At 36.8% G+C, this 17,995-nt stretch overlaps 1 protein-coding gene across 15 annotated transcripts in view; it reads left to right on the top strand.

The window, feature by feature from the left end:
• The window catches only part of CDK12 (cyclin dependent kinase 12), a 63,847-nt gene that overhangs the window by 15,416 nt on the left and 30,436 nt on the right, over window positions 1-17,995 (top strand). For all 15 annotated transcript variants that reach the window (XM_023553651.2, XM_023553650.2, XM_023553649.2 and 12 more), the window contains exons 6-11: window positions 2,840-3,029; window positions 8,749-8,805; window positions 9,202-9,303; window positions 13,995-14,072; window positions 15,964-16,080; window positions 16,560-16,691. In XM_023553651.2, coding sequence (XP_023409419.1) covers window positions 2,840-3,029; window positions 8,749-8,805; window positions 9,202-9,303; window positions 13,995-14,072; window positions 15,964-16,080; window positions 16,560-16,691 — 676 coding nt within the window. The remainder of the gene's footprint in view (window positions 1-2,839; window positions 3,030-8,748; window positions 8,806-9,201; window positions 9,304-13,994; window positions 14,073-15,963; window positions 16,081-16,559; window positions 16,692-17,995) is intronic.

The raw sequence follows: 17,995 nt of genomic DNA, 5'->3' as shown, positions 1-17,995 counted from the left end.
CTCTTGTGCTGGGCAGTGCTTATTTTTTTAAATATTTATTCTTTGTCAGTGTACTCTTCATACTTTTAGAAATCCTTGTTAATCATTAAAATATGCATTAGGTAGGGTCTGCTGTCACATCTAATAAGACAAGATAAATGATAAAAGACCATCTTCCAACCAACTGTTCGTAGGTTTTTAAAGTCTTTTTTTTTTTTTTTTTTTGGTAAGAAATTGTATTGTAATAACAATAATTTGATATCATCCAACCTGCCTTTTATAAAGCAAATCTGAACAGGGCTTAGAGATGGGCACCTGAAGATAGAGCTTTTAGGGTCAAGTGAAGCGATGGCACCTGTAAATATAGTTTGGAATGTTAAAAGAGAGTGTGGTTGAGATGTATAAAATTAGGACAGTAAGGGATAAAGTGAAGACAGAGTTACAGAGCCTCAAGGATATTAGCACTAGGGGAGCGACACCCCTTGAGTTTAAGAAAAGTAGTTTTAAAGCAAACAAAAAGAAAAGTGCTTACACAACAGTACTTAGGGTCAAATCTGAATAGAATTAAGAATACTGGACCCATTTCAGGGTGTGTGTCAGTTTTTTTTTGTCCTGATTATAAAAATAATGCAATGTGTAGATAGTGTTTAGAAGGATTCATAAGAAATTGTTAATCGGTTGCTTCTGGAAAGGGGTTTACTTTTAATCCTTGGATTCTGTACTATTTAAATTTAAAAAAATTTTTTTAAGCTATAAAATCATGAACAACTGGATGTGATGCATTCCCATTGCGGAAAAATTGAAGAGTAAGAAAAAGAAAAAAATAATCACTTCTCTCCCACTTCGACTCAATATACCATCATCCATAGAAAACCACTGTAGTATTAACATTTTGGCATATTTCCTTTCCCTACTTTATATTATACATATTATATTATTTTAATATAACTGAGATCAAAGTGGGCTTTGGTGGTGCAGTGATTAAGTGATATGGCTACTTACCAAAAGGTTGGAAGTTTGAATCCACCAGCTGCTCCTTGGAAACCCTGTGGGGCAGTTCTGTTCTATCTCATAGGATTGCTAGGAGTCAGAATCAACTCAATGGCAATGGGTTTGTTTGTTTTTTGAGTTCAAAGTATATTTAGTGTTTTATAACTAAATATATGTCATAATTTCCAATATTATTAATGTGTTTTAATGATTGCAAATAAAGATAGATGAACCCAGAGTTGCTTTACCATTCCTTTGTTAAACATTTTGTTTCTAATTTTGGTTTAATATTATAACAACATTGCATTGAGCATTTTGTGCATAAATCTTGGCATTTTGATTTATTTCCTTGGTGTAGCTTCTTAGAAGTAGAATTTCATATTAATGATAGGTTGCTAGAAGCAAGATAGTAACAATTTATGTCCTACCAGTGAATGCCCATCATTGTACCCTCCCCAACATCTTGATAGATGAGGTATGATACCATTATTTTGGATTGAATTTCTTATTTTCTGAGTTTTCTCCCTATATGTTTATCAGTTTTATTTACTTTCTTTTTTTTTAAGTTGTCTTTTTATGTTTTATGTTGACTTCTTTCCAATCTTACTGTTTTTCTTATTAATTTGTATGACGTCTTAGGTGAATTTCTCTTAGAGATCATGAATCTCTTTGAACATTTTGCAAAAGCTATGGACTCACACTTTTTAAAAAATGCACATTTGTTTAAAATGGTACATAATATTTTAGAGAATTTACAGACTTTTTGAAGCTCATCCCCTAGAGTAGGAATTATTGACGGCACAGTGGTTAAGAGCACGGCTGCTAACCAAAAGGTCGGCAGTTCGAATCTACCAGCCGCTCCTTGGAAACCCCATGGGACAGTTTTGCTCTGTCCTACAGGGTCGCTATAAGTCAGAATCAACTTGATGGCAGTGGGTTTGTTTTTGGTTCTTTGTTTATGCTACTATAAGACAATTTTGGACTAATTAGATCATTGTCTGACCAGGTCTAGTGTTTCTTATGTAATAAAAGTTGCCGCTATCATAAACAAACAAAAAAAAAGACCTGTTGCTATCGAGTTGTCTCTGACTCATAGAGACCCTGTAGGACAGAGTAGAACTGCCCCATAAAGTTTCCAAGGAGCGCCTGGTGGATTTAAACTGTCAACCTTTTGGTTAGCAGCTGTAGCTCTTAACCACTATGCCACTAGGGCTTCCGCTGCTATCACATTCCCTGCCAAAAGTGGAAAGATAGTGTGGATTTCATATCTTTCACAGTTGTTTGGAGCACTTCTTACTCCTTGTATTTACTTCTAAATTAAGGGGCCGAATTAGATGAGGTTTTTTTTTTTGTTTTTGTTTTTTCAGTTTTTAAATACTGTGAATTTCACTAATAATCTATATACCATGATGGGCCTGGCATTTTATGTATCCTGCTAACTAATGTAAAGACTTCACAAAAGTAGTCATAGACAATTCATAACAAATGGACACGACTGTGTTACAAATAAAACTTTATTTATAACAACAAGAGGTTGTTTGGATTTGGCTATAGGTTCATAATTTGCTAACCTCTTGTTTAGATCATAAAAGTCAGTACAATCTGATCAGGGCAATTGTCCCCTTAAGACAAAAGTAGTCCAAAAAGCGCTGGACTAGTAATCAGATTAATTCAAATAGTTGTGCTATTGTTTATTCTTAGAAGAGCTAGTTATTCAGATCATTTAGTTTCTTCACCCATAAAATTAAAAGGTTGTCCCAGAGAGTCTTATGGTCTTAGGGACAACTCTTAAAATTGTATTAAAATTTGAGATATTGTTATTTTAGCATTGTTTTTGTCTTATTTGTAATTTTTTTTTCATCTCGTGTAGGTGCCTTTTACCTTGTATTTGAGTATATGGACCATGACTTAATGGGACTATTAGAATCTGGTTTGGTGCACTTTTCTGAGGATCATATCAAGTCATTCATGAAACAGCTAATGGAAGGATTGGATTACTGTCACAAAAAGAATTTCCTGCATCGAGATATTAAGTGTTCTAACATTTTGCTGAACAACAGGTAATATAGTAACCAAATGGGGTTAAACACTTTTATTCCTCTCCTCTAACGCCCTTAGTTTTAACTAGTTATTTGGGATTATAGATAAACCTGGTAGTGCAGATTTTTTTGCTTTTAGAAACACCTGATGTTTTACTTGAGAAATAACTTAGGATAAGGGTACTGTGATCACCAGAGCCTCCAGACTCAGTTTTGGTAAGGAATTAACAGAGGCAGGATTGTAAAAATTTTTTAAATGCAAGTATTCTAGGGAATCACTCATCCTGCAACAGTGTTCAGAAAACTTTTGCCGTATTTAGTAAATAATACTGTTGTAGCCCTAAACAAAATCAAACACACATTGAGTTCTTGGTGATATTCCCCGTTACTTAGTGGAGGAGAGTATGCCTGCTCCTTTAACTGCTCTTGAGCCTTTCTCACACGTTTCAGAGTAAATACAGGTGTAGCTGGTGACTGACCCTTCTGTCCAACACTTACTCCTAGATTTTAATATTATAGACAGACAAGAATTTGGTGATGAACAGGTATGAATGTTTCAGAAGTGTTCATCATCTGCTTCTTCCTCAGTAGTCATTTGCTGCCTTGATGATGTCTGAAGAATTATTTGCTCTAGTTTTTTTTCTGTTTTTTGTAAAGCCCTACCTATTAAGGGGTAAAGAGCAGCCCAGTATTTGGTTCTTCAGGTAACTGGGCTATTTATATCCATCTGTGTCTGATTCGCCCATTGTTTTAAACATTTCTGTTCAGTTCTGTTTAACAGACAATATCTGTATAGGAATATGGAATGATTATAACACATTTCCTGTCCTTATGGCATGGGGTGATCAACCTTCTAGGTTTATACAGAACTGTCCTGGTTTTAATACAAAAGTCCCATGTGGGATGATTGGTCACCCTGTGGAGCTCAGAGTTTAACAGGGGACTTAAATGAATTGCTCAATTCAGTAAACATTTATTAAGCTCAGTTATTTTTTCATATTAAGTAGGTCAGTATTAGAGCAAGAAGGTGACACACGTAATGGTGAGAGTTGAAGCCGGACAGTTGCAAGGGGCTAATTTGAGGATCTTGTATATCCCACTAAGGAGTTTAAACTTTCATCTGTAGGTGATAGGGAGCTATTGAACAGTGCTGGTTTGGGTTTTTTTTTTTGTTGGTTTTTAATTATACAAGTAATACATTCTTTTAAATTGTGTGGTTACACAAGTATAGATGAGACCAAATTGTTTTAGATCTAGGAGAAATACAATTAATCTGTCACTAAATGATCCCTATATGGTGTATAGACTGCAGGCAGGGAGACCTATTAAGAACATCCTAAGAAATAGTAACTGAACTAACCAAGGCATTGCTAATAGGGATGAACAGGTTGGACTTGGTAGATCAGTAGACTTTGGTGAGTGAGTGGGGAATGAATGAGAAAAAGTACTTTTAAGATAACACCCATATTTATTACTTGAGAAACTATCTAAATGGTTGGCACTACCAGTCAGTATAGAGAATACTGAAGGAAAAGCAGGTTGGGTAGGGTGGAGAGTGAGTCTCTTTTGGATATGTTTATTAGCGTGATGATATCTAATAGACATAGGGTCATATGGGAGATCCAAACTACCAGTATAGATTTGGGAGTTAAAAATATTGAAAAGATGTCAAAAGGTAGAATCCAACGGAATAGTTAAAGAGATAGAAAATATCATGAATGCAAGATAGGCAAGTTTAAGAAGGGATTGGTCATTGATATCAGGTGATGCAGACAGATGGTAAGCTGTAAGAAGAATGTGAAGATAAAGGGTCAGTGATGACTTTACTGTAGAGTAAGTGGGTGGGTAGTGCAGTTAACAGGAGGTAGAGGTATATATGTCTTTTTATTTTAAGGATGGCAGAGACTTGGGCATATTTAAAGGAACAGGGTTCTAGAGGAGTTGGGATCATGGCCACAGTTAGAGGGATTATCCTTGAATAAGGGATTGACGTACTTTCTGTAATTAAACAGAAAGAGGAAGGAAAGATAATAGATTCAACTAAGTTTATAGATGAAATGTTAAGTAGCTTTCATCTTAGGACTTATGTCAGTGAAGAAGAAAAAAACTGTACTCTTGAAAGTGAGAGGCAGGGGGTGGACTAGGGCATTAAGGAGAATGCCAAAGGTTGGTAATGACAGCCAAGCAGGAGAGGTTGCTTGCCAAAGATAAGCAAAGGACTAACAAACAGCATTCAGGGCCTAACTGAGATAGGAAACCACACATTTTGTAGTGGGACCAATCTATATAATTGTGTGATTTTTTTTCTTCAGCTTTTGTTCAGCTCTCTAGGTAGCAGCAGAAAACGTAGATTCTCTGTTGATCTGGAATTAAGAGACATATGAATTAGATATATTAAAAGATAATAAGTGATGGGAACTATCAAGACAGTACTTTGGTTAACTGGTCAAAGGAGAAAATGTAATGGAGAGCTGATAAACTGGGAGGAAATAAAGACATCAAGTACTTGAAAATCTGTGATCAAAAAGCAGTTAAACTAATGGTCTCAGAAGGGAATCCGTGCAAATCTCTATATTCAGCTTATTCTTGTGATGTTCTGGCCTAATAAACAATATAATGACACTTCTATTTTATATTGCCAAATGTTTACCAGTACTTCCACACTTCATACTGTATCACCATAATGGTTCATTTGGAAGGGAAAAGCAGTAATTAGTAACTGAGTGGTATCAGGATGATCTGTCATATACTATTATTACGTTCAAGGTACATTTATTTAATACCCTGGGTGGTACCGTACCGTACCCGTTGCCATCGAGTCGATTTCAACTCATAGCGACCCTAAAGGACAGAGTAGAACTGCCCCATAGAGTTTCTAAGGAGCACCTGGTGGATTTGAACTGCCAACCTTTTGGTTAGCAGCAGTGGCACTTAACTACTACGCCACCAGGGTTTCTCCCTGTGTGGTACACTATTTAATTTTGTCAGAGTATTTACAGTCAAATGTAGTGATGTCTGTAACTCAAAATACTACAGGAAAAAATAGAAGGAGGCAAATATGGTAAGCACTCCACTAGTAACTGAGAGGTTGGCCATTCACACTCACCCAGAGGTGCCTCTGAAGAAAGGCCTAGCAATTTGCTTCCGAAAAGTCACAGCCTTGGAAACCCTGTGAAGCGCAATTCTACTCTGCAGCATGTGAGGCCACCATGAGTCGGAATCAACTCAATGGCTACTGGTTTGGTTTTTTTGGTTTATGTGCCAGATGGGGCAGTGATGGTTTAGTGATAGAATTCTCACCTTCCATGCAGGAGATGTGGTTTTGATTCCTGGCCAGTACCCCTCAAGCACAGCCACCACCCCCATCTGTCACTGGAGGCTTGTGTGTTGTTGTGATGCTGAACTAATTTCAGTGGAGCTTCCAGAATAGGAAGAAAGGCCTGGTGATCTACTTCCCAAAAAATCAGCCCCCCCCAAAAAAACCCCTATGGATCACAGTGGTCTGATCCCATTGTGCATAGGGTTGCCACGAAGCTGGGGCTGACTCGATGGCAGCTAACAACAACATGTGCCAGATAGGAAATATGCTAAGTGCTGATAATATGTAGGTCTAGCCCCTTTTTCATAACTGTGTGTCTGTTGCCATTTTAATTTTCATTCCTGCTGTTTGCTCTGAGTCTGGGATCATTTCAGGCTCTCAGTAAGAATGCCAAGGGATTAGAGAAACCCTCTTTGTCCCAATATAGGGCTCAAGTCAACTATCCTTTACTTCTTACTTTTCTCAGAGTTTGCTTATAAATTAAGCTTAAGAAAAATATAATGACATTTAGGGCAAATGAGTAGGTGTCCATAATCTTTGCTAGAAATGATAAGGGTTGAATTAGAATTTTGTTGCTAGTAGTTACTGTCTTTTAGTATCTTATCATATTGCTCATACTTTGGGGAACACATCCTAGCATAGTCTCTATCTGTATTTTTTTGCCTTATCTGCACTATCAGGCTCTTAAACTTTTCCTTGATATCACTGTCAAAGACAGAATACTGAGCAAAGTCAAATGTGGTTGTGATCCCTCTAAGGGAATGAGTCTTAGAGTGTGGTCCTCAGACCAGCAGCATTGGTGTGTATACACTTCTTAGAAATGGAGATGTGTAGGCTATGACCTACTGAATCCACATCTCTGGAATGGGGCCCAGGAAACTTTTTTTTTTTTTTTCCTTTTTTATTTATTGTGCTTTAAGTGAAAGTTTACAAATCAAGTCATTCTGTCATATAAAAAGTTATACACACCTTGCTATGTACTCCTAACTGCTCTCCCCCTAATGAGACAGCACATTCCTCCTTTCCGCCCTCTATTCCCCATGTCCATTCAGCCAGCTCCTGTCCCACTCTTCCCTCCCATCTCACCTCCAGATAGGAGTTGCCCACATAGTCTTGTGTCTCCTTGAGCCAAGAAGCTCACTCCTCACCAGTATCGTTACCTATCTTATAGTCCAGTCCCGTCTCTGTCTGGAGAGTTGGCTTCAGGAATGGTTCTAATCTTGGAGTAACAACAAAGGGTCCAGGGACCATGACCTCCCAGTTACCTCTAATCTCAGTCAGACCATTAAGCCTCGTCTTTTTACGAGAATTTGAGATCTATATCCCACTGTTCTCCTGCTCCATCAGGGATTCCCTGTTGTGTTCCCTGTCAGGGCAGTGATCAATGGTAGCCAGGCACCCTCTAGTTCTTCCATTCTCAGGCTGATAGAGTCTCTGGTTTATGTGGCTCTTTCTGTTTCTTGGGCTCGTTTTTACCATATGTCTTTGGTATTCTTCATTCTCCTTTGCTCCTGGTGGATAGAGTCCAATTGATGCGTCTTAGATGGCCACTTGCCAGCATGGGAAACTTTTTAACAAGATTTCCAGGTGATTCTTAATTTACATTAAAGCCCGAGAACCTTTCCAAGGTGATAGTTGTGTATCTTTTGGGCATAGGTGATGACAGTATTAGTCAAGGAGGATCTTGTTAATCATAAAAAATTGTTTGCTCCAATCAAAGCTGTACTCCCTGTTTGACAGAATCTGTTACAGCCAAAGGTTGCAGTTTACTTTTTATTTCAAAAAATGTAAAAATTACAAAAATATCAGGACACTAATATTATCAATATATATACCCATCACTGAATTTAACAGTTATATGGTAAAATTATTAACATTTTGCCATATTTGCCTCCTTTTTATTTTTTTGCTGGAATATTTTAAGTTATAGACATCATGCCATTTGATCCTAAATTCTCTGACAAAATTATTCTCTAATTTTCCAGCACCCAGTCCATATGTTTTTTCAGTTATCTCAAAAATGTCATTCGCAGCTAGTGTGTTCAAATCAGAATCAATCAAGGATTATGAATTAGATTTGGCTTCTTAGGTCTCTTAATCTTGAACAACCCATCCCTTTTTTTCCCCACAATAAGTATTTAATCTAGCAGGTTCTAGGCGCTGTTGCTTAACTGAAAGATAGAAGAATTAGTTAAGGAGTTAAATCCTAAATTTGCAGTAATAGTTCAAAAACAGGCATGAGGTGTGTTAGAGGGGAGTAGTCAAAAGAAGCTTAATCTGGGGGAGTGACCATTGAGAGTTAAAGAGAGCAGAGATTAAAATTTGTCATTCCTTTAACTCCTGAATTTGCACTAGACTTTTCAGTTGTGGTTTGGAGGGTGCTGATGTCACTCATAAAAGCAATTGTCTTTTGTTTTGCAGTGGGCAAATCAAGCTAGCAGATTTTGGACTTGCTCGACTTTATAACTCTGAAGAGAGGTAAGACATTCATCAAAATTATATGTGGAAAATGGGAAAGAATTCTTTTTATTCTTGGATATTCTAGCAAGTCACAGTACTTGTCAGAGTTCCTTGATTCTCTGAATGTGTTACCACCCTAGGTTTTAGACAATAAATTCTATTTAAATGATTGAATCAACCCTTGGTTGAAACATGTCAACCCAAATGGGAATGGAAGTTCTTTCTTCATCTCTTATTTCTATCCAGTTTATTTTGAACTGTTATGTTGCTATGGAGCTGTTTTTAACAGTCCCATCTTTAATTGGCAGCTATGTCTATTTTCGGGAATAGAAATTCTAGTGTATAAGTTTTGTACAAATATTTTTAATTGGGAGCCATCTTATATCTATGTCATGGTTGTTTCTTACATTTCAGTCGCCCTTACACAAACAAAGTCATTACTCTGTGGTACCGACCTCCAGAACTGCTGTTGGGAGAAGAACGTTATACACCAGCCATAGATGTATGGAGCTGTGGGTAAGGGTCTCTTAACTTTCTCTTTTGTCTGTAGCTCACATATTGTTGACACGTATTCTGTTTTCTCTCCACGTTAGCTTTTTGCAGCTCTTGTTTAAGTTCAAAAATATGAGGATAAACTTTTGGACAGATTTCAGAGAAATTTGCTGAATATTTCTTAATATCAGAGACATGCTTTTTCTTTTTTTAACATTTCCCCAATTGTTTTTTAATTTTTCGGGGGGGTACGTTTTGTTTGCATTGGTATTCAGATAAGGTCTAGAGATTGTTATTGATTGATAATGTCTCAAGTCTTTTCATCTATAGGCCCCTTTCTATCTGTAGATTGTTCCTCCATGTCTCTTGTTTTCTTTTTCCTTACAATTTGTAAGGGTCATTTGTCCTGTAGTTTCCCGCAGTCTGTATTTTGCTAAATGCATTCCCATGGTGTTTTTTTAAAAGCGTGGTTCTCTACTCTCTTTTATTTCCTCTAAATTGTAAATGGATTCAAGTTTGATTCTCAATCCCTCACCCATCCCAGAGCTATTTTACAGGTGGTTTTGAGTACTTCTAACAGAAGTTATATTATCAACGTTATATCAGGGTTGGGGTAGGGGGCAATGGGAGCCTCTACTTAGAGTACAGACATTAAATGAGTTCAGTGTCTGTAGAGAATTTAAAAACAATAACTAATAACAATAAAAACAGATTATTCTGCTTTTTATTATCACCATGTGCAGGTAGTTCTAAATAATGTTAATGATAAAACATTCATCCCCATCAGGGCAGGGTAGACACACACACGTCATTGTCTTTTTTTGAGACATCGGCTGTTGGTGCTCATTGCCCAGATCAGTTAATTCATTTGTGTTTGCTTTGTAATGGCCATATTCTATCATTCCTTTCTGAAATAATTTTATAAAGATAGATAACTTCTCATCTCTTTGGCTAACCCTAGATACAAATTGGAAACCCTCATGGCATAGTGGTTAAGTGCTACGGCTGCTAACCAAAGGGTCAGCAGTTCGAATCTGCCAGGTGCTCCTTGGAAACTCCATGGGGCAGATCTACTCTGTCCTATAGGGTCTCAATGAGTCGGAATCAACTCGACGGCACTGGGTTTGGTTTGGTTTCTTTTAGGTACAAATTATGTAGGAAAGGTAGCATAAAGATTCTTTAATTTCATTTACCAGTTTTCAGGATAATGAGGTTTTCTAGCATCCTTCAAAAGTGACCAATATGAGAGGTTTTTTTGGTTTGATTTTGTTTTGTTTTAGTTTCATTATGAACTCATGGGTTTAAACATATTTGATGTGTTGTAATTCATTGTGGCTATTCTTATCTCTACTCAAATTGTTCAATCTTTGGCTAGTGGGAACTTACTCAGATTAATTCTTGAGTCCTTTTGACATATCCATAATAGTTTTTGATGACCTTTCTTGTTTGACAAGGTTCTAAGCTCATCCTGTATATTTCTTAACCCCAGACCTGAAGTCAACCATTTGTCTAAGGAATCTGGGTTCCTTTTAGTGGAAAATGATATTTAGAGACCACAGTTTGGATGTTGGCACGTAGACGTTTTAAGTGGGCCATGTTAGTTAAATGTTTCTTATGTTGTATGATTTATGCACACATGCTGTCCTTGACCTCCATGCTTTATGATTCAGACATATATACTTCCCAGTGGAGCATATCACTTTTCCCCATTCTTTCCCACCTCTATTAATGTCAGTCTTTAAAAGGAGCACAGGGAGGTTTTATTTCAAAATTCAAAAGGGTGAGGGAGAGAGAGTATAATTTCTGTGGTAGCCTGCCCAAATCAAATGAAGCTTTAGTTAAATTCTAGTGACTCAAGCTGGGTGTGTTTGTGTTCTGGACTATTTGCTTTAATAGTATTAGCATTTAAATTGTCACAACTAGGCTTTAAAGTTAACGCCCCATTAAGATGCATGGGGAAAGTTCATAGCTCTATTGGTACTATTATTTCAGTCTGTGCAACCTGCCACCTCAGTGCAGTAGCAAAGTACTGATTACATAGTGAACACGCTTTCCCCACCAAAGGGCTTTAAACTAAAAGAAAACACAAAACATGCTTGGAAATGAAGACTATAGAAAATTAGGCTTTTTTTTTAAAGCTTACTGACTCATTGAGTTGAGCTCTAACTTGACTTTTCATGCTAGCTTACTACTTTGGTGATCTAAGAAGATCTTTACAGAGAGTTGTGAGAGCAGATTTAGTTCGCAAATCAGAGGAGAAACTAGAAAAACTAGTACAACAAATTGTACCTAGTGTCTGGAAACCCAGCTTTTTTTTCTGCTTTTTACATAACCAGTTGTGACAGTACTGTATTTGGAACTTGATTTGGGAGTTAGTATGGGAGACAGAATTAAATTTACTTTTCCATCTCTAGATAAGGTTTGAGAGAATATTAGAAGTTCAAATTTGTCTTCTATCATTTGAGGTTAATAAATGCAGTCTGCATAATAGAAAGGTGCTAATTACTTTAAAAAACTAGGGTTTTTAATTCCCATAGCCAACTCTTCAGACAAAGATTAGAATGGACTATAAGACATAAAATGATACTCGTGAAGAGAGTGCTTCTTAGCTCAAGTAGGAGACTAAATGGGCAGCTCCTGTTGGGAGGTGAGAGGAGAAGGCAAAAAGGGATAGGAGCTGGTTGAATGGGCATGCGAAATCTGGGGTAGACAGGGCGAGTATGCTCTCACATTATAGGGAGAGCAACTAGGGTCACCTAACAATGTGTATATGGGTTTTTGTGTGATAAGTTAGATTGAACTGTAAACTTTCACTTAAAGCACAATTTAAAAAAAGAAAAACTAGGCTTGTTTCTGAAATTTAGTCAAGCTAAAGAATTTCAAAGTAAGTCTGTATACTTTGGTTTTATGAATACTTATAAATAAATATCAATTCAAAGCACAGGCCAAAGCAGAGGTTCTTTGTCCTTTTTTTTTTTTTCTTTCCCCACTTTTTAAAAAAATGAAATATTTCAGGCATATAAAAAAGTATACAGTATTCATATAAGATTTCCCTTTATTTTAAACTTATGAAATAATTCTAAGCTTACGGAAAAGTTGGAAGAATAGTACAATGAAGTTTGGTATAGCCTTCATCCAAATTCACTAAATTTTTTTTAATCTTTTTATTGAGGTACACAATAAACTGCATATACTTAAAATGTACTCTTCGATAAGTTTGGACGTATATACACACCATTGTCGCTTTGTACTCTCTCTCTCACCCACACACCCCTTTCCCAGGCAACTATGATTCTGCTTTTGTCACTGTAGATTAATTTTCATTTTCTGAAATTTTATATAAATGAAATCATAGTATGTACAGTATGTTTCCTCTGGCATCTTTCACTCAGCATGATTAATTTGAGATTCATTCATGTCAGAATTTTTAACATCTTACCACACATTTCCTTTATCATTCTCTACATATATATATACATATGTATATGAAATATTGTATAACACAATAGATAATATGTACATAGACTAAAATATGACTGTATGTATATATATATGTACGCGCACAAAACACATTGCACGTTTCTTCTAGAACCATTTGAAAGTAGTTGCATATATCATGTCCTTTTGACTCTTAATATTTGATGTATATTACATAAGAACAAAGATATTCTCTTAGATAACCACAGTACGGTTATCAAATTCAGGAAATTTAACATCGATACACTGTTTTGATCTAATGTAGCATTTTAATTTACATTTCATATTCTAGTTTCATCAGTACCCTAATAATGTCCCATAAACAACCCTCCTCTACCTAATATAAGATCGAGTTCAGAATCATGAATTATATTTAGTAGTCGTTCTCTTTAGTCCTCTTTGTTCTGGAACAGTTCCTCAGCTTTTATTTATCTTTCGTGACATATTTTTTAGGAATATAGACCAGCTACTACATAGAATGTCCGTCAGTTTGGGTTTATGTGACATTTCTTCATGATTAGATTCAGGTTATATATTTTAGGCTAGAATACTATGTGAGTGATGTTACGTTCTTCTCAGGGCATCACATCTGTACATACATGGAAGAGTCTGTTTTCCCCTCATTGATGATGTTAATGTTAATCCCTTGGTTAAGGTGTCGTCATATTTTTCCCTACTAAATAATGAGTAGTTTTCTTTTATAATAAATTATTTGCGAGGAGATACTTTGAAACTGTGTAAGTACGTCTGTAGTTTTGAAAGGACTTTTCAAAATGGCAAAGGTGTTTGGAAAGCCTAATGAAAACTGATCTTTGCTGACTACAATAAACTGTTTTCTTTCCAAATACAGTGTCCAAAAAACTATAGTTCTGTACATACTCTACAGAGCAGATGAATGAAAAACTAATAAAAATTACAGAGCATCCTTGAAATGTGGGTCTTTTTAGTCTTTAGTTATTTCCTTAATCTGCAATAGGATTGATAGAAAAGAAAGACTCTCAACTCCCTTTCTCTGCTTGTAGAGTCAAAAATTTGGCAAATTTCAACTTTTTTTTTTTTTTTACTGTATTTTCACTACAATAAATATTTTCTTTTACAAAACTCAGACACTGCATTTTTGGGCTAATTTATAATATAGTGTATCAGATGCTGCCCAATAAACTATAAAGGTTTATTGCAACACAATAAAGTAGGCTTTTAGGATTTCTCTCCTGACCTCACAATTTTATTCTTTCTAGATGCATCCTCGGGGAATTGTTTACAAAGAAGCCTATTTTTCAAGCCAATCTGGAACTGGCTCAGCTAGAACTGATCAGGTACAGCTGTGCTTATGCTGTCGGCGCCCAGGTGTGATAGATTATCTCACTCTCTAACTTCTAATACTTCTTAGTCATTCTTCTAAATGATTTTATGCTCCTTATGTCCAAGCAAGTTTCTCTTCTCTTCAGGATTACTGTATACTTTTCACAGGTTATATATATAAAGGAATTGTATTCCATAAAAATTTTAGGTCATATCTTACATATTTTCAATTAGTTCTTCCTATGAAAGCATGCCATTTTCAGGGTGGTTGTTCCATTTTGAGTTAAATTAAGATTAAATTTATTCAGCAAACATTTACTAAGCCTGCTATGTAACAGATTCCTTTCTCTGTTAAACTTCAGGATTCAGAGATAAATAAGATAGGTCCCTGCCTTCAAAGAGCTCCAAGTTCAGTAAGAGACACAGCATGTAAATAGATAATCTTAAAATAGAACCTATAATAGAGGATTTGGGGGAAGGGTCTAGAATTGGGATGAAATTTAGGGTTGTTTTTGTTTTTTTCTTTTTTTTTTCCAATAAGGTTAGAGGGAAGGCTACAACAGGCTAGTATAGATATTTTTTAAAGGTGACAAATAACTCATTAGTTGTTATGCAGTAGACTCTCGGTTATCCATCAATATTCCAGTCTCAGCAACACACAATATAGGAGAGGTCAGCACAACTGGATTAAACCAAAATCAAAAAAGTTTCCCAAATAAACCGAACACTTCGAAGGCCAGCGTAGCAGGGGCAGGGGTTTGGGGACCATGGTTTCAGGGGACATCTAGGTCAATTGGCATAATAAAATCTATTAAGAAAACTTTCTGCATCCCGCTTTGGAGAGTGGCGTCTGGGGTCTTAAACGCTAGCAAGCGGCCATCTAAGATGCATCAATTGGTCTCAACCCACCAAAGGAGAATGAAGAACACCAAAGACACAAGGCCACATAAACCAGAGACTATATCAGCCTGAGACCAGTAGAACTAGATGGTCCCCAGCTACAACCGATAACTGCCGTGATGAAACACAACAGAGAACCCCTGAGGGAGCAGGACAGCAGTGGGATGCAGACCTCAAATTCTCGTAATAAAGACCAGACTTAATGGTCTGACTGAGACTAGAAGGACCCCAGTGGTCATGGTCCCCAGACCTTCTGTTGGCCCAAGACAGAAACCATTCCCAAAGCCAACTCTTCAGACAGGGATTGGACTGGACTGTAGGATAAAAAAACGATACTGGTGAGGAGTGAGCTTCTTGGCTCAAGTAGACACTTGAGACTATGTGGGCAGCTCCTGTCTGGAGGGGAGATGAGAAGGCAGAGGAGGACAGAAGCTGGCTGAATGGACACGGAAATAGAGGGTGGAGAGAAGTGTGCTGTCTCATTAGGGGGAGAGCAACTAGGAGTGAGTACATAGCAAGGTGTATATAAATTTTTTATATGAGAGAGTGACTTGATTTGTGAACTTTCACTTAAAGCACAAAAAAAAAAAAAAAAAAAAATTCCAGTCTTAGGCTGTCTTCTCCTTGTTTACCCTGTAGGGATTTTAGAGAACCAGCTCAGCCCTTTGACAGCTACTACATAAATTAAGACTAACTGAACAGAAAAAAATTGATAATGAAGACTTACTCAGGGGGTTAAAAACATTTTATAAAACCAAATATGTGAATCATTTTGTATCTTTGTGATAGTATTTTCTCCTCACTATCTTCACTAACCAGTTCCTTCTGTCCTATTCCTTTTGTCCTTAAGCAGTGAGGTCATATTTTACCTTTCTGCATGCCCCCTAATGTAATAAGCTAAGATCCCCAGACCTCAGGAAGTAATAATTTGTGCTTCTAGAACCTCCAGAATTCATGATGCTGATTCATTGACTTCCTTGCTCTTGCTTTTTACTTTGTTTTCAGTCGACTCTGTGGTAGCCCTTGTCCAGCTGTGTGGCCTGATGTTATCAAGCTGCCCTACTTCAACACCATGAAACCAAAGAAGCAATATAGGAGGCGTCTACGAGAAGAATTCTCTTTGTGAGTTTGGCAGTTGTACATCTGGTTTCTATATCTAGCCGATATTAGGACTTGACTTTTTCCTGGCCTAGGAATTTAGTGTTGTCTCAGTTTGTTATGGGAACACATTGTAGGAAAACATTCTATTTTTTAACTGTATGTAAGCTTTATTAAAACTTCTTTATAATTTTCTCTTCTGGAGGCTTTAGACAATAGAAAATCATTTTATTTTGAACAGTATATAAGTTTTCTCATAGTCCTTTTGCCCTTCCCAAGACAGAAAGATAATAGACTTTCTAGGTTCATTTTTCCTACCTGAATTGTAGCATTTCCTAAATCTCATGTGGAAGTAAATCTGCTTGCTTGCGTTAGCCAGCTCTCAACTCCCTTTCCACACTTTTACATAAAGCTGGAAATTCATAGACCTTTTGACCTATGGTTACAAGTTTGAGAACTGTGGGGTTATTGTGAACTTGTCCTTTCTCTGTTCCTTTCCACAGCATTCCTTCAGCAGCACTTGATTTATTGGACCACATGCTGACACTAGATCCTAGCAAGCGTTGCACAGCTGAACAGACTCTACAGAGTGACTTCCTTAAAGACGTTGAGCTCAGCAAAATGGCTCCTCCAGAGTAAGTGCAGGTGGCCGTGTAGTGACCCTCAAATTCCCCCTAGACCTCAGGAGATGAAAATCCAAAATAATAGACTTTTTAAAGGTACTGCAAATGGCCAACTAAGTCCCAAATGGAGAGGTGTCCTTGAGTATTATGGTTGATAAGGTTTAGTTTATTGTTTTGTTCGTTTTGTTTAACAAGGAATAATAGACTTAGCTATGATATTTGTTCAGATTTAATTCAAACTATCTTCTTCTGTTGCTGAATTCCCAGCATGTTGCCCTATACAACATCTTTGAAAGTATTCATTCTAGTTGTTGCTTAACCATTCCTTCTGATTGACTCCCCTTATGTCCGTGTGACCATTATATCCCATACTTGCAAGGACAATATTAATTTTAAATAGTTTGCATCATTGTCCGGTCATGTGCCCCAGATTTCAATGTAGACAGTATGGTCTTTAAATCTCTCTCTCTTTCATCAAGATCTTATGAATTTCCTGAATTCATAGGATTACCAGAGGCTCTACACTTTCATTCCACATTCTGGCAAATAAAAAGCCTGCAAGATTTTGAATTTTACTACTGACAGTGTTACAGCTTTCATGTCAGATTTTTGGGGGCATTTCCTTATCTATAGAAATATTGCGTGTCTTTAAAAAATGAATGGGTCGTTTGTACATAAGTAGGTAGTAACTGGAAACCCTGGTGGCGTAGTGGTTAAGTGCTATGGCTGCTAACCAAGAAGTCGGCAGTTCGAATCGGTCAGGCGCTCCTTGGAAACTCTATAGGCCAGTTCAACTCTGTCCTATAGGGTCGCTATGAGTCGGAATCGACTCAACGGCAGCAGGCTTGGTTTTTGGTTTGGAGGTAGTAACTACAAACTGCTCCAGAGAAATATCCAAATTAATATATTGCACTAGAATTTTGATACATTGAAGTGGCTTGAAATAACCTTTTTAGTAAAATTTGAGAACTCTTGTTATAGAAAGATTTTGGTGGTAGTAATCTATTGAAGTAACATTTGACCTACTTGGACTGTTTGCATTATTGAGTAGAAAGAAGAAAGAACCAGATTTTGGTCCTCACAGACCAAATAACATAAATTGATTTTACACAGAGGTGACTTAATCATGATACACTTACGTGGTTCCAAGATTTAAATGGCTGCCATTCTGCTTTCTTGGACTTTTTGTAGATATTAACACGCCAGCCATCTCTGTCCTATTTATTCCCAGTTGAAACTTGACCAATAAAGTTCTCCATTATTCTCGTAATGTCAAGCAAGAACAGTTAGAAGATTTAAATATTTGACTGGAATAT

The sequence above is a fragment of the Loxodonta africana genome, chromosome 18, assembly GCF_030014295.1.
Source record: "Loxodonta africana isolate mLoxAfr1 chromosome 18, mLoxAfr1.hap2, whole genome shotgun sequence".
NCBI lineage: Eukaryota > Metazoa > Chordata > Mammalia > Proboscidea > Elephantidae > Loxodonta > Loxodonta africana.
The sequence above is the reverse complement of the archived record's forward strand: the minus strand, read 5'-3'. Positions and strand labels throughout refer to the sequence as shown.